At 40.5% G+C, this 17,221-nt stretch overlaps 1 protein-coding gene across 2 annotated transcripts in view; it reads left to right on the forward strand.

The window, feature by feature from the left end:
- The first annotated feature begins 1,705 nt into the window (after positions 1 to 1,705).
- Positions 1,706 to 17,221, forward strand: part of TBC1D23 (TBC1 domain family member 23) — a 51,095-nt gene continuing 35,579 nt past the window's right edge. The window contains exons 1-2 of one of the 2 annotated variants that reach the window (XM_080919463.1): positions 1,706 to 1,818; positions 16,041 to 16,152. In XM_080919463.1, the coding sequence (XP_080775589.1) occupies positions 1,766 to 1,818; positions 16,041 to 16,152 (165 nt within the window). In that variant the 5' untranslated portion in view covers positions 1,706 to 1,765. The remainder of the gene's footprint in view (positions 1,819 to 16,040; positions 16,153 to 17,221) is intronic. The other variant, XM_080919462.1, reaches the window with a different exon arrangement.

Here is a 17,221-nt window from a genome sequence, read left to right on the forward strand (position 1 = left end):
GCCATTTTCCTGGAAACCTCCCAGGATCCATCAGAGGATACGTGTATCAGAATGATGAGCTGACCTAGATTCACACTTTTATTTTTTCTTAATGGTCAACCATAGCCACATGCTATGTAAAAATGAATTGTCACCACAAAGAACTGAACTTTACACATCTATTCCAGGACTGAAATTGACTGCAGCAATGTTCAGCTTTTTAATGTCTCTTTTGGAAGGAGAGTCATCATGTTTTGATTTTTTAACTGAGACCCCTGTACTGCACTGTTTGGTTTTTTAGGCACCGAAGTACATTTCATAAAAAAATGATGGGTATACCTGAAGACACCCCTCAGCTACTAAAAGTAAAATATTAAACACTAAAACCAACACAGTGACAAACGACTGTCATACTACCTATTTTAGAGGCCAAGGCAGGAAGAATATTTGAGCTTAGGAGCTCACAGACACCCACCCGGAATCAAGACAAACCTGGGTAGTACAGAAAAACCTTATCTCTAAAACGTATCTGCATGAGCCGTGCCTGTTTTTCAAAGCAAATTCCAAACTCCTCAAGGCTACTAGAGAGACCCTGTCTCAAAAAAAAAAAAAAAAAAAAAAAAAAAAAAAAACAAAAACCAAAATGAAACATAAACATAAACCAATGAAACAGAAACTTGCTTCCCTTAAATCTATGTCTGGTAATTTCTGCCCCATCTAAAAGTTAATTGTTTTCCATTATTCTACACATCACCCCTGCGTTTTTCAGTGTATATGCATCTACTGCTACTGTATTGATAGCAAACATAAACAATGCCATTTGTTTATGATGTTTTGTTGATCTAACAATGACACTTTCAGATTTATCCATGTATTTCATACTGCATCGTTGTTTCTGGACTTAATCGTATTTCTCCAGGTCCTTCTTGAATCTGTAGTAGTCAAGGTAGCCCAGAGGCTACTGTTTTGGTAATACTGGTGCTGGGGATGAAACCTGGGTATAGAACAAGGAGGCCCATTTATGAGGGACGAATGGAACATAGGGTAGGAAGGGAAGGATCTTGGCAGCTTTCTTAAACTGATTTTTTTTAAACTGGAATTTCAGTTACAGAACTAGAGTTGATTCTCCTGGCTGTTAGAAGACATATTTAAAGTAGAAGGCTAGAGTATAATTTTCTTAACTGAATAGCTTGACATAGCCCTTCGTGTATTTTTTTGGGGGTGGGGAGTGGAATGGTCCTTACAAAGGAGGTGGTCTCTTCTTTTCTTACTTTCTATTCAGCCTACCTTCTCTGTGTGAGTTTGTACTTGCCCTTCTCTCTCTACTTTCTGAGACTCTCAATTTTGGCTTACACTGACAGTCAAACAGGGACCCAGACATTTAGAGGATGCCAAGCCAGGATGCTTCACATTCACAGCCTCTCCTCAGATCCGTGCCTGCCCACCACTCCCCCGCTCAGTCCCTGAGGACTCCGCCCACTCCTCAGGGCCGGCCCACCTGAGGCCCCACCCACAAAGCCTGTGTCCCTCCCACCCTGTTCGCGGCCCCTTGGCATCCTGGGATTTGTGGTCTTCCTCAGCTTCTCCCTGTCGCAAGCGCCGGGCTCCTCCTTTCGCCCTAGGGACGCGGTGACGTTGCATCCTTCCAGTTCCTCGCCTCCTCCCTCTTTTCGCTCTGGTGAGTCTCAAGTCTCAGACTTCAGAACTCCTTTTACGACACCGAGTCTCTGAGATTGTCTCGGCGCCAGGTCCACTTTTCGGCAAAGTGACGTGGACGTCAACAGCAATGGCGGAAGGAGAAGAGCTTTTGCCACTGTCAACGTCGGGCGGGGACAGCTGGTGAGTGCGAGCCCAGGTTTAATTCCCACTGGTCCCTTCTCTTCCTGTTCTCCATCCTGTCTGTTCCCAAGGTGCTGGCTGACCGGGCGTGGAGCAAAAGTCACCTGTCCTCTTCTGAGTCCCTGCCCCGCCCCCTCTGCTTCAGGGTCCCCTCTGCCCGCGGGCTCCTGTGGCTGGGGCGGAATCCGGGGGACTCAGGGCTCGTCCTGGATCTACGCCTAAATTAGGTCCTCCCGCTTGATCCAGCGGAGAGGATGGCTTCCAGAGTCCCTAGCCAAGGAGTTGGAATGGGCGCTCTAAGGAGGAAGTTCTTGGATGGAGATCTCAGACCATTTGAAATAAGATCTTTTGAAATAACCACCGCGACCTTTTACAGTGCAGAGGTTGTGACATACGTCCAGCAGGATTCCTCCTACGAAGTTCAGTGTTTTAAAAAGTATTGTTGTTGTTGTTGTTATTATTATTAATTTTGTTTGTCTTCCAAAAGTTTCCAACATTTGTTATTTTTCCTTCCCACTACTGTCCTCACAACTTAATTTCATAGCTTTGGATGGTGTATTAAGCATTTGCATGTCTCTCTGGGGCTGTGGGAAGATTTTGTTTTTAAAGGGCCTCAAACTTTCTGTGTGGCTAAGGATGACTGAACTTCTGATGCTCAGGGTTATAGGAGAACTCTATCCTGTCTGGTTTGTATCGTGCTGGAGAAGTAACACAGGGCTTCATGCGTGCTAGGATAATCACTCTACCAACTGTGATACATCCCCAACACTCCTAATAACTTTTTGGTAGGCATGTTTGTTTGTTTTTTTTTCCCACCAAGGGTCATTAATTTTTGGCGAACACTTCTAGCTTTGAAGTAGTGTGTGTGTGTGTGTGTGTGTGTGTGTGTGTGTGTGTGTGTGTATCTTACAGTTGATCTAAGTATATTGACCAGGTATAATAATACTCATGGATTTTGTTGTTGTTCATAGTGCTTGTATATTGATCACTGTCACTGTTTACCTACACACGATGCAAGCCTTTGGTAAAGGTTTAATTATGGGCAATAAAAATGGCAAAAAGGAATACATAATACAGTAATTGAGTAATTGGACTAGGGGGGACTGTGACCGGTACATGGATAACAAGATAGTTAATTTTGTTCTTTGAGATTGTAAATAGAAGTGTTATGGGAGATCAGAAGAGGCAGAAACCACTTCAGCATGCATCTCAAAAGCTTCATGGGGGCAGTGGTGTGTGAGTTAGACACTGAAGAATTAGTAAGATTTACCTAAACATTGTTCAAAATAATCACTATAATGTGAGCTACAGACGTAATTAAATTTTTTCCCTTTGTCTCATTGAAAACTAAACAACAGCAACAACAAAACTCCAGGTAGAACTATTGCTGTAGTTATACACACACACACACACACACACACACACACACACACACATATCCAACACCAATATGTTATTTGAACATGTACTCATTATTTAAAAAGTTTTTCATTTATTCATTTCTTTGGAGGCAGTGTCTCATTGTGTAGCCCTAGCTGCCCCAGAATTTGCTTTACAGTTTTGGCTGACCTATGTCTCCCAAGCTCTAGGATTAAAGATGTACACCACCACAACCAGATTTAGTTGTATATTTTTACCCATATGAAAAAGCTTATGTACCCTATACATTTATCATGAATTTCAGCTGTTCTAGCCATATTTCTAATATTAAATACCATGCACGGTTAGAGGCTAAATACCAGATAGTGCTGTGTCTTTAAGAGGCTAGAGACAGGGCAGAGATGGAAGGATAGGCAGGAAAGCTAAGGATTTATTTGGAAAGTAATGACTAGGATTGTTTGACTTAAGAGAAAGTTGGGTCTGTTTCTGGAAAATCATTAAAGCGTTTTGAGGGATGGAGTGGTTTCAGGAAATGCAACTTAGTGCCTTGTACATGGTAACCTGGTGCTCTACACTGAGCTGTTATTGTCAGCTCAGTAAAAAGATTTCAACCCAGTTTGGAAACCTTTTAAAAACCAATGATAAGAACTTTCTAGAGAGTGGCCTAGCTGGTTATAGCATGACATTTGGAGTTTGGGAAGACTGAATTGTGTTATCAACTGCCTGTAGTCAGTTTGACACTGAGAACTGGAGGGCAACTAATTTTTCTGAGATAAAACATTGTAAGGAAGTTCTTAGGTTGGGATTCTTGTGTGTGTGTGTGTGTGTGTGTGTGTGTGTGTGTGTGGTTATGGGCAAGGCCACTCTAGTGGATGGTTGCTAGTAGCAACATTTGTTTTTTTTAAAGATCTTAAGGTCTATGTCTTTTGTTGATCTGTTTGTTTTTCAAGATAGAGTTTCTCTGTGGTTGTCCTGGAAATCTCTCTAGAGGCCAGGCAGGTCTGGAACTCAGAGATCCTCTTGCCTCTGCCTCCCAAGGAGGTAGGATCAAAGGAGTGTACCCCCACTGTGAGGCCAGGTCTATGTCTTAGGGTTACTATTGCTCTGATGAAACACCCTGCTCAAATAAACTTGGGGAGGAAAAGGTTTATTTGACTTACACTTCCATATCATTGCCATTGGAGGAAGTCCAGACAGGAACCTACACAGGGCAGGAACCTGGAGTCAGAAACTGATGGAGAAGGCATGGAGAGGTGCTGCTTACTGGCTTGTTTCTCATGGTTGCCTGCTTCCTTATAGAAACCAGGACCAACAGCCCAAGGATGACTTTTTCTACAGTGGGCTGGGATCTCCTATCAATCGCTAATTAAGAAAATGCCTCGCAGGCTTGCCTACAGCTGGATCTTATAGAGACATAAGATCTCACCTCTCAGATGTCTTCAGCATGTATCGAGTTGACATAAAACTACCCAGCAGAGTCTGTATGTTTGGTGTGGGTTCTCTCATTTACTTGTTTTATTTCCATGAGTGGAGGTGCACTGAGCTGTTCATTGTGATTTCTAGTCTCCCTCCATCCTCTTCTACCCTTTCTTCTCTCCAGTCTCACTCTTCCCCTCCCTGCTTTCCACAGAGTAAGGAAAGACTTTGGGATTGGGAGCCATATATTAGTAAACCCACTTTTCTTTGAGTGTTTGGCATATGAGGTCATTACAGAATGGTTTTTAGTTTAGCTGTCATGTTTTAAGTTTCCCACAGTGTATTTTGCAGGCTACCACCAAACTCATCTTTTCTTTTTTCTTTTAAAGATTTATTTATTTTATTTTATATGAATACACTGTAGCTGTCCTCAGACATACCAGAGAGGGCATCTGATCCCATTACAGATGGTTGTGAACCACCATGTGGTTGCTGGAAATTGAACTCAGGACCTCTGGAAGAGCAGTCAGTGTTCTTAACTGCTTACCCATCTCTCCAGCCCACCACCAAACTCACCTTAATGGCCAAGGATCATTCAGTTTGCAAATGGAAGTATGTAAAAATAAAACTAGGCTGGGTTAAAAAAAAAAAAAAAAAACCTAGGCTGGGTATGGTGGTTTACGCCTAATCCCCCAGGTATTCACCCAGGAGAGGGAGGCAGGGGAATTGGTGCAAGTTCAAAGTTAACCAGAGCTACATTGTGAATTTTAGAGCAGCCTGGGATGCAGAGTGAGACCCTGTCTCAGAAACACAAACAACTAACATGAGAGGAAGAAAGGGGCCAAGGGGTGGGGTGAGGGGTGAGAAGCGAGGAGAGAGGGAAGGGGGAAGAAGGAGAAGGAAGAGAGACGAGAGAGAAACCTAGGCTCCAGTCCTCCAGGAATTTATGATTTAGATCAGAAGGCTCATTTAAGAACATCAATTAAATTGGGCCTGATTGGGTATATCCTTAATCCCACCACTCATGAGGCAGAGGCAGGGTTTGACACCACCCTGATTTATAGTGAGCTCCAGGCCAGCCAGGGATACTTGGTGGGATCCTGTCACAAAGAACTAAACAACAAAAGAACATCAATGTAAGAGACATTTGGGGTCTCTTTTGTAGCTGATTAGAGTTATTTTAAATAGGCCAGCAGTGCCATACCTGTTTGAAACTGCTTTTCAGTTTTTTTTTTTTTTTTTTCTGTCTTTTTTTCCTTGGTGGATAGTGAGTAGTAATTTTCAGTTTCTTTCCTGATAAGTGGAACTAGATAATTGAACTTGTTAAAAATATGTATATGCTCTTTAAAGAGCTCAGAAAGGGGCTTAAAGTCTTTTTTAAGGGTTGGAGAGTTGGTTTAGTGTGGTTAAGAGCACGTGGCACTCTTGAGGAGGCTGGATTGAGTTGGTAGCATCCAAAATTAACACTCTAACTCCAGCTCCAGGAGATCTAACACCTTCTTCTGGCCTCTGCTGGTTCTAGGCTCCGCATGGTTCACATGTTGCAGGCAAACACTCATTCCCATAAAAGTAAAAACTAATAAATATTTGAATACTTAGATTCTTTGACATCTCTTCTGCCTGTTTTAAATCACCAGCTCTTCCTAAAATTTAAATATATGTTACAATTACCTTGAAGCTTGTTAAAAACGCAAACTGATGGGATCTGCAATTCTTTATTTCTGAGTAGTTCCTATGTGATATCAGTTCTGTTTCTTCATGAACTGTACTTCAACTAATAAGGTATGGATAACAAGTATCTCAGAATGGGAAGTCAGAGAAATTTGTCTTTTTATATTATGTTACATTGTAAACCTTAATATGCTATGATTTATATAATCACAAAGTTTCTTATTTAACATTTTGTTGTGTGTATATGTGTGTTCATGTGCATAATGTGTAGGGGGAACATGTGGAGGTCTGCCAACAGTCTTTCCACCATATGTGTTCCAGTTATTGAACACAGGAAATGGGGCTTGGCAGAAACCCCATTGAGTGCTGAGCTGTCTCACTTATTGCTTTACAGATAGTGAACTTCTCAAGGGGAATGGCTGATAGCAGGCAGCTCAGTAATTATTTGTTGGATGAATGTGTATATGAACCAATGCCAGCGTCTGTGTAACCATGAGCGAAGCATACCAAGCTGCCATTTCATGTACAGTACCTGACATTAGCGTTCCCACGAGCTAATTGCTGGCTGGTGCCGTGCTTCTTCCCTTTGAAAGGGGATCAGAAACCATCTAAGCTCCCACCTCTTTAGAACTTCATCCATGTGAGCTCAAAAAGTGTGGTAAAAAAACTAGTCTAGAATTTAGATTGATAAAGTTAAGGTTTTTGTTTGTTTGTTTGTTTTTTATATTTTTGTTTTTGTTTTTGGGGGTGTATCCCCGGCTGTCCTGGAACTCTGAGATCTGCCTGTCTGTGCTGGGATTAAAGGGGTGCTGTGCTACTACCTCAGAGATAAAGTTAAATTCTTAAGATCGAAAGTTGGTAATACTCTCCTTGATCTATTAAAGAAAGAGGCCTTGGATTTGTACATGTGCTTTTATTTTCTGAGTAATTCTTCCTTAAAGAATCCTTAGAGATCCAAAGCCATAGTCAACCTTTTTCTTTTAACTTTATAATTGTTGGCATTCTGAACTTATTTAAATTTATAAATTTTACTCAATATGCACTTTAACTTATAATTCGAATGTTTTGCTTAATCTTATTTTTTTAGTAGTAAAAAATTCTATAAGAAGCACCTCTGTATTGTAGTTATGAGGAGGACAATTTTGAATAGAGTTGATAAACTATACCCAGCAGAGCATTTCTGCTACACAATGCTGAAATGTGGCTTCTGTTTGGTGTCAACCAAAGACAATAGCTGCCTTTATGTATCAGAAAGCAAAATCGTTTAGCAAAGCATTCATGGGTCAGCAAACATCCACTCATAGGGTTTATATTCAGGCTGCTGGGTAAGGTTTTAGGGGAAAATGGAGGCACTATTAAAGCCAGAGCTGTGCACCACAGTGCTTTGTTTTAGTTGCTTTAATTCGTCATTTTGTCAGAAGGAATAATACAAAATAGTGCCACAGTTTGAGGACCAAGTGTTCAGTTGTGAGCCTGTGAGAAAGCATTTCAGAGTCAAGCCATGCCAGAAGATATTTAAGAATTTTAGCAAGAAGATATAAGAAATGTTGTTAAGCATTTTACGTAGAGCTTTTTCAGTTACATGCCCATGTGCACACACAAACATGTGCATCTTACAACAGCTCTGAGAGACAGGAATTACTCAGAATTACTGTTAGTGCTTTCTGGAGGTGAGAGGATAGACTTCAAGTGATCATTTGGCAAATCCTGCTCATAAAAGATCTGTATTTAATCAGCATCTCCCTTCTGGAAGCCCTGTGCTCCTCCTAATACTGATTGCATTTGTTTTAAATGTCACATATCCCTTAAGAGACTCCTAAAGAGGGGCTGGAGAGATGGCTCAGTTGTTAAGAGCACTGACTGCTCTTTCAGAGGTCCTGAGTTCAAATCCCAGTAACCACATGGTGGCTCACAACCATCTCTAATGGGATCTGATGCCCTCTTCTGGTGTGTCTGAAGACGGTGACTCACATACATAAACTAACTAAATAACTCTTAAAAAAGAGAAAGAGAGAGACTCCTAAAGAAAGCCCTCTTAAAAATGTGGGTCAAATGTTGTATTTTGGAAAACACAGTATTCAAAGATGTGTGTTGTTGAGCATGTATTTGTGTATGTGTTGAGCATATATTGACTGTGGACCTGTGTAGATATGAGGATATATATGAGCTGCGTACATCACTTTTGTATCCATGAAAAGAAACAATTTATGATTGATAGGATAATGAGGAGAAATTATATATTTGTATACTATATATATCTTTATAGACCTTTTATTTCATAATACTGTATTCTCATATACCATCATCTAAATAGAAAGTAAATTATTTACTGTTACATGTTTATATATACAATTAGATACATACATGTAATATATTTATATTATACTGTTTCTTAATATGATTAGTAATCTACCATATATTGAAAGATGAGTGTATTTTTGTTTGTGGTAATGTTTATGACATGTAAGCAAGTACACTGTTTTGATGGCCTTAACAACTCAGCAGATTTCCTGTTGCTTTAATTCAATGATAGGGAAGTAAGTATCTTACTGAAGAGTTTCTAGTCTTTATCTCTCTCTCTCTCTCTCTCTCTCTCTCTCTCTCTCTCTCTCTCTCTGTGTGTGTGTGTGTGTGTGTGTATGCATGCAGGTGTGTGTTCTCTCCTTCCCTCTTCCTATGGCTTCCAGGGTTGCTGAGGTCAGCAGGCGTAGCTATCAGGCATCTTTATCTGCTGAGTCATCTCATGACCCCCCTTTTTTGTTGTTTTGAAAGATAAAATTTATAAAAATGCTCCTTAGAAAAATGTACCCTCTCATGAATATGCAGTTGGATACCGAAGTTTGTTTTTGTTTGAGACCAGGTCTAGGTTGGCTTAGAACCTGTAAGTAGGCCAGGCTGACGTTGAGCTTGTGGCTGTCCTCCTGTCCTAGTTCTAGGATAATGTGGGAGCCATCACATTCAATGAACCCCAGATCTTGAAGTTTGTCTTGTGAATTCCATGCTATTCAACAGCCACAATGAAGATAAGTGAGCGTCTTTTACCACGTAAATCTCTGTCACTCGGAATCCAGTTTAGAAATGTAAATCTGCTATGTACCTCTTGCCAAAGAATGTTTTTTTTTTTTTTAAGTCAATAAAGTATCCTTGTGAATAATTGCTCAGATGTTGTACAATGTCACTTTTTATTTCTCAGACTATTGTTTTCTAAGAGTTTTTTTTTTAATCATTGTATTTTGGGTAAAGTAGAAATCTATAACAGAGCTGTGTGTGGTGGTTCATGACTTTAATCCCAGTACTTGGGAGGTAGAGGCAGTCAGATCTCTGTGAGTTCGAGAACAGCTTTGTCCACAAAGTAAGTTCATAGATATCCAAAGTTGTTACACAGAAAACCCTGTCTCCAAAACCAAAAAACTAAAAAACGAATAAACATAAAAACCAACAACAAACAAAAAAACAAAAGAAAGGGAAATTTATAACCAATATACATAATGCCTCTGCAGACTTTTGCCCTTTTCATCCCATTCTTATTTTAGGCAAACAATTCGCTGTTTTTAAATTTCCAAGTACATGGCTTTGATAGGAAACATCGCTGGGGAAAGTGAGCTGGTGAGAAAGGTAAAGACACTTGCTGCCAAGCTTAACCTGAGTTTGATCCCAAGGACCTCTGTGGTAGAACAGAAAACTCAAAGTTGCCCTGTTGCCCCAACACGTGTGCTGTGGCATGTGCATATTCATATACACAGGTAAACCAGTAAGAAAGTGAACAGGTAAACAGGAACATGCTGCCATGGGGCAGAGAGGTTAGGACAGTTGGAGGTTATGTTCAGCAGTGGAGGAACTCTCCTGTAGTTCAGCATGGAAAACTCTCACAGCTGCAAAGAACACATTTCCACATTACACATGCAACTGTTAGACCCCTCACCCCACCAAGTAGTAATGCCTTGAAGTTTTTGGTTTTTTTTTTTAGGAGAGGAAGAGCTACCATGGGTACCATTTGGTAAAATAGTCTTTGTGGCTTGTGGATAAAAAAAGAACATTTTAAAAAAGACTTAATGGCATTTATTCTATTTATAGTTAATTTTTAATTTTCCAGAACTTCTGTGACCTCCAAATTCTTTTCCTGTTGCATAGTGATGAAATGTTATAGCTGCCACATTTGTAAGGGTTGTCTGACCAAAACACCTATATTTAGCATCTTCTTTACTTGATACAAAATCCAGGAGAAATGAGACATGAGTGTGATTTGGGTACATTACGTGAGATTGCCAAATAATTATTGAAAATATGTTTTGGGGGAGAAGAAAAGGAAAAGAAAAGTTTGGGGCTGATGTCTCATGAGCTGTGCAGTAGGAAACACTCAGCAGTGCTGGGCGCAAATTCAGCCCTGAGACCATTGGAAACAGGTGCTAATTGTTTGTCCATACTGTTTGCTGGTGCTACAGGTAGTTGGCTATTTTAGAAGTAAGAACAGTTGGTCAGGCCTGAGGCTACCAGTGATGAAGATGTGATAGGTATACTGAACTGTCATGGCTTAATCTGTGCACAGGGTGCCTTACCTTTAAACAAATCTGAATGAACTGCATGCCAGTAAGAGAGCCACTCCCATCCGGTTCCTAGATTCAATTCTTAGATTCTTCTACAGCTCTTTAAGGATAAACTACATTTAACCAGTTGAGTTCTTGGTGTTTATTTTTAAGTTTAATAAGTAGTCATAGTATCCAGCTTGAAACAACTCCACCATTCGATGGGTAAACAAAATATCATATAGCCATGCAAAGGAAGGATAGTCGGGCAGTAAAAAAAGCATGTGCTGATACATAGAATGTAATACAGGCAGAGCTGGGAAAATAATGCTAACAGAAGAAACCAGGCACTAAAGGTCACGTGTCATGGTTGCATTTATGTAAATATGCCAAATAGGTAAATATGGAGAGGCAGGGAATGAATGAATTGTTATTACAGGAACATGGTGGGAAGGGCTGGTGCTCCGGAGGAAGTGATAAGTGAATTCTAATGAGTGTGATGTTTCTTTTATTTTTTATTCATCTCATAGATTACAACCATGGTTTGTAATAGTTTACAGAACTGACTTTTTGTGACCTTCATATCCCTTTCTTGTTGCATAGTGATGATGAAATCTTCTGGCTACCCTATAGACTCATATCTTGATTGCTTGGACTATAGGGAGTGGCACTGTTAGTAGGTGTGGCCTTGTGCGGCCCTGTGCAAGCAGGCCTTGAGGTCTTATATATGTTCAAGCTATGCCTAGTGGAGCACAGTCTCCTGCTGTTGCCTTTGGATCAAGATGTAGAACTCAGCTTCTCTGGCACCATGTCTGCCTACAGACTGCCATCGTCCTCGCCTTGATAGTGGACTAAACTGCAATGAAACCTTAACCAAACTGTCGCACAACCCAAGGACAGTTTTTCCCCCTCCTCTCTTCCCAGTCCCTCCCTACCACCCCTTTCTGCTCCCCCCTAGAATCCCAGCTTCCCAGGGATATCAATCAAACATGGCATATCAATGTAGTAAGACTAGTTACCTGCCTTCATATTAAGGCTGGACAAGGGAACCCAGCAGGAGGAAAAGGATCCCAAAAGCAGACAAAAGAGTCAGAGACAGCCCCACTCCACTTGTCAGGAGTCCCACAAGAAGACCAGTTTACACAAACCTAACATGTGCAGAAGACCTAGGTGAGATTCATACGGGCTTCCTGCTTGTTGGTCCAGTCTCTGAGCCCCTATGAGCCCTGGTTAGTTGATTCTGTGGTTTTCTTGTGATGTTCTGACCCTCTCACTCCTACAATCTTCCTTCCCCCTCTGCCATAGGATTTCCCAAGCTCCACCTAATGTGTGGCTGCTCCCGGGATGTGATGTTGCTTTACATACAGAATGTACATGAAAATATAGGCAAAATAAGTCTTGTTTTCCTAAGGTTTAAACTGTGTATTATTAAACAGTTTCTGTAAATTTTGAAATTGTGAGTAGAAGTTTTTTGAACATGGTTGGGAGGAAATAATTTAGAAAAGAAGCTTAATTCCTAGTCTTTTCCTCCCACTGGGAGATTTTTCTGTAACTGTTCTTATATTTTTTGTTAAATTTTATTTTTTTTAAATTTTTTAATTGAAACAGGATGACATCACTTCCCCTCCCTTTCCTCCCTCCAGCATCTTTGCAGCCATTCTCTGGCTTCTCCCACTCCTCCAAGTTGATACCCTCTTTTACTTTGGTTATTATTGTTGAGTGCATGTGTGTGCACACAAATCTATGTGAGTACAACCTGCTGAGTCTGTTTTTGTGTATATGGTGGTATGTTTATGATTTCAAGGTGGACCATTCTAGGTAGGATAACCAAGGAGTGGGCTTATCCCCGAGAGAGGCTAATTTCCCTCTCCCAGCAGTCAGTTGCTGCCCCAAGTTCTTTAAGAGCAGGGAATTTCCCCTTTTCCACATTACATGTCAGTTGATGTCTTCATTATTCCGTTCTTGTCTATGTATCCATTTCTAAGGGACACCAGCAGACTTCCTGGTTCTTAGTATTTTCCATGCTCTTTTCCATGATTTTGTTTGAGTCATAGATGCAGGAACTGTGAAGTAGTTGTATCTGCTGGGCCAGGCCCCACCCTGACCTGTTCATCTTTGCATTGAATCATGTTGTGGTCTTCTGTGATGATCTCCATTTGCTGTAAAGAGGCTTCTTTGATAAGGGGTGATAGCTACATTTTTATATGGCTATAAGGATAAGGTCTAGAATGTGGTAAGGAATTATGCTGGACTAGCAAAGTGGCAGTAGTCAATTCTTTGCTAAAGTCCATGGCCTAACTAGCCACAGGAAGCTGGCTAGATTCCAGTACCAGGCATAATTTCCCTCCTGTTGAGTGTGGCTTTAAGTTAATTAGACACTCACTGAGGTATGAGTGCCATTTATTGCACCATTATGTATATGTTGTCTTTCTGGTCACTATCATACTTAATAGGTGTTTCACCTGGGTAGAACTGCTTAATTGCTTATCCCCCCTTGAAACTTGTATAGTATTTTCTAGAGCCATGGAGGTAGACAGGAAAGATGATGGAGCTCAAATTATGCAAGTCCTGTGTCTTAAGTGCGTGTGGTGTCTTCAGCAATAGGGGTTCATCCTCAACTTCTCAGGAACAACCAAGAGTTATCTTGATCATCTTTATTGTTTTTGGAGTCAGATTTTTTCAGAGTCTTCATTGAATGACTTATTTAGAAACAAGCATACAATTTCTAGTTGGGTTTAATAATCCAAGAAGCATATTAAGTTTGGAAGTGGTTTGATTTTATGTTTTTGTACAATTGTGTACGAGTTCCAAATGTTGCAGTTCCTATCTGAGGGAACAGGCTCAAACTCAGCTAAGAGTTTGAGTATAAGCCTGTGTCTGCCTGGCTGTAATTCTAAAGCAGTTTGGGTTAGAGTGCTCTCAGGATTTTGCCACAAAACATCTGATGAGGGGAAATTTTATTTTGAAGGTAGTTACTACTTTTTGTTCTGTTTTAGGGGTTTTTTGTTTTTGTTGTTTGTTTATTTGTTTGTTTTTGAGACAGGGTTTCACTCTAGTTCCACGGCTTATTTTGAACTCCCACAATCCTCCTGCCTTTTAGCCTCATGATTCCTGAGATCAACCATTGCTGGATTTTTGCTTCTGTGTTGTAAGCATGTTATTGGTAGCTCATTGAAACACCCTGCTGTGTTCTAGCATGTTATAGTTTCAGAGTTACAGAGTCAGGAGGGGGGAAGTTTTCAGTTTCCAGTCACAAAGCCTTGTTTGCCAGGTCTTGAACTTGCTAAGCAAAGGGGTTTCTTAGTTTTATGAATAAAGCCTGTACTTTTCTATTTTGGGACCTTTTCTGCCTGTCTAGAATGTTTGTCCAAGCTTTAGCTTGGAAAGTCAGTTCAAAGTTTCTTAGATCCAAAGAAGACAAAAAAACAGATAGCCCACCCACTCACCAGTTAGACTCGTAGATATTGCGTGCTCAAAGGCTGAGACGTGAGCCTGTGTGAGGGTCGAATGCTGTATAGAGTTCTCATCTCTGCTCCTCCTTCTGTACAGTCTTTAACTGCACTGTTTGCAGATTGTTACTAGTTACAAATGGCTGTGAAAAAGTCTGAAAACCGAGCCTTCGTCTCCCTCAGAAGACTTATTTTTAATTATTTAGCTTTGTGGGAAGTGTCTTTTACTACTTGAAGTATAGTATTTTCTGGTCGTACAGTACTCACTTACAGTTGCAATGCCACCACAGATGTTGGTCCCTGGGCACAGCAGCTCCATGAACAGGGTGCTTGTACATTACTGTGACTCTGTAAGTACTCGGAAGCACTTGCTATATTGTGTGGAATAATAGTAAGGGATTTGGCAGAGCTACTTCAAAAAGAAAATAAGGCTTTGCACTAAAAAGTTAGCACAATTCTAGTTCATTTGTGTTATAAAACTTCTTCTCAATTAAATGATACTTTCCTCACTTTATTTACACAGTTGACACACATGTCATTTGTTTACCAGGCATACATTGTATTTTCTTAATTATATAGTCACAAACCATACTTTAACTTCTGATCATCTGTCTGAACGAGCTTAGCATAGATGTCATGAGGTAGGCCTGCACTATCAACACTAAATTTGAAATCTCTCATTCTTTCTTCTCTTCCAACTTGTTTAGTGATTATTTGCAAAAAAAAGAAACGATGTCTTGTGTGGTCACCAGTGTGCTCACATGAATTTGGACTTTGTTGAGAGACATTTGGCCAGTGCTTTACCAATTTTCATCTAATTCCTTTCTGTTAAGAGCACCATCTAATGGAGTGTGCACACTTATAGGGCAGTCTTAGAGTCACGTAAGTATAGGGAGTAAGTTAGTCAGGTGATGATTTTTCTTTAAAACTGTAGCAACTGTTTCTAGCACTCCACCTTTCTCCTTAAGTTGCTTTAAGAATGTTAGAAATTATCTGTCTGTATTACCTTTTTTTTTACATCTTTACAGATTTTAATGTATGTTAAAATAATAAAGTATTGAAACCTTTGAAATCCGTAGGGAATTGATTAGAATAGTTCATACCTCAAAAATTCTTAACTGACCATCCTGATCATGCACAGTGGAAAGAAAATGTTCTGCTTTTCTCCTCAGACATGGCAGGCTGAGCACAACTGCCTCTAGTTTGCTTAATGATGTTTCCTTATAATTTTGCTTTAATACCACAGGATGGTTGTGTCAAAACTGCAGCCAGTGATGTGTGTCACTGTCATAAGGATTAAGAAGAACACATGTAGATTGATACAGTAATGCTCTGGAATCCCAGCTCTGGGAAGATGGAGGGAGAAGGAACAGGAGTTTAGGTTTGAAGGTAGCCTCGGTTATATGAGTATATATATGTGCTTTTAAACAGACACATGATAAGCGCACATCTGTAAAATCTTTAGAACAGTGCCTGGCGCGTGGAGAGCGCTGCACAAAGCATCCCTTCCGCCATGAATAAGTTACTATGATTTGTCTCCATGGACTTACAGTAGTGCCGTCACCTACTGAATAATTCAGATCAATGATTTCTGAGAAATAATTTGCACCAAGGCAGGATTGTATCCCTGAAGCAGAGCGTGTGGAGGCTGCATGCGCCTTACACTGTGCATTCTGACTGCTGAGAACCTTGTCTTCTGAGATGTCTAACTGGCCTTGCTTATGTACAAGGGGAAAAGTGAGTCCAGTAGTTTTAATGAATTTTTGTTTTGTTTTGTTTTTAGGGAAAAAGATCTTGAAGAAGCCCTTGAAGCAGGAGGCTGTGATCTTGAAACTTTGAGAAATATAATTCAAGGGAGACCACTGCCTGCAGAACTGAGGGCCAAGGTTTGGAAGGTAACTAGCAGCTAATGAGTAAAGTGTAGTCACTTGAAAGAATTTGTACTAATTGGTTTTCAGCTCTCTGAAAAGACTGTTTATACATATGTTGCATCAAGAAAATTGACTTGAGTAACTTTAACTAAAAGTCGGTTTGTGAGCCAGGTGCAGTTGCATGCCTTCAATGCTTTTCTGTGCTGGCGGCACAGGCAGGCAGGTCTCTGTGTGTTCGAGGCCACTCTGGTCTATATGGCGAATTCCAGGCCAGCCAGGAAGACATAATGAGACTCTGAAAATAATGTTTCTGCAGTGTTTTCTATACTTTATAGCCACTAGAGATGTCTGTGGTCCTTAAGAGTATTGTTCAGCAAATGGTAGCAAGTGAGGAAGTAAAATAGAGTTCACACAGACTCCCATGGGATGATCTTAGGTCTGCTAAAAGAAAGATGTCTGTGGGTGCTGGTTGCAGTTTTTCTTTACTTTCCTTCCCAACTCTTTTCTGTTTGTGCGTAGTGGTAAATATTAGAAAAAAAGGTGGTACCAACCCTCTTCGGAGTATTTTCATCTCAATCAGCAAAATGTCTCCACCTGACTCACTAAGTTTCTAATTTCCATTCCAGTCTTCCATGGGCTACTCTCTGGTCCCAGCAGTGGCCACCTCCCACAGCTCACTGCTTACATTCCCAGCAACTCGGTAAAATCAGAACTCTAGAAGCTTGTAATTTATCAGTCAGATTTATATCAGTAAATTCTCACTCCACACAGCGGCCACACAGTAGATTCAGAACCGATTGATGCTGATATAACTGCCCAGTTAGATAAGACAAATTACATTATAGTCATCCATTCCTTACAAAATATTCATAGCTACCTGTGGCTATTTAAAGCTACACAGATCCGGGTCATCCTTCTCTTCCTCAATCTTGGTTTCTTTTCCCTTCTGGATCCTTTGCCTTTCCAGAACTCTGTCTCTGCCTATCTTTTTCACTGCCCAATCACAGGCCTTGCCTTATCTTGTGCCTGCCCTTACCTGCTTATCAACCGCATTTGTGGGGCTTTTGTTTGTTGGATTTTATTTGTTGTTGTT

Source organism: Micromys minutus, assembly GCF_963924665.1.
Source record: "Micromys minutus genome assembly, chromosome: 7".
Taxonomy (NCBI): Eukaryota; Metazoa; Chordata; class Mammalia; order Rodentia; family Muridae; genus Micromys; species Micromys minutus.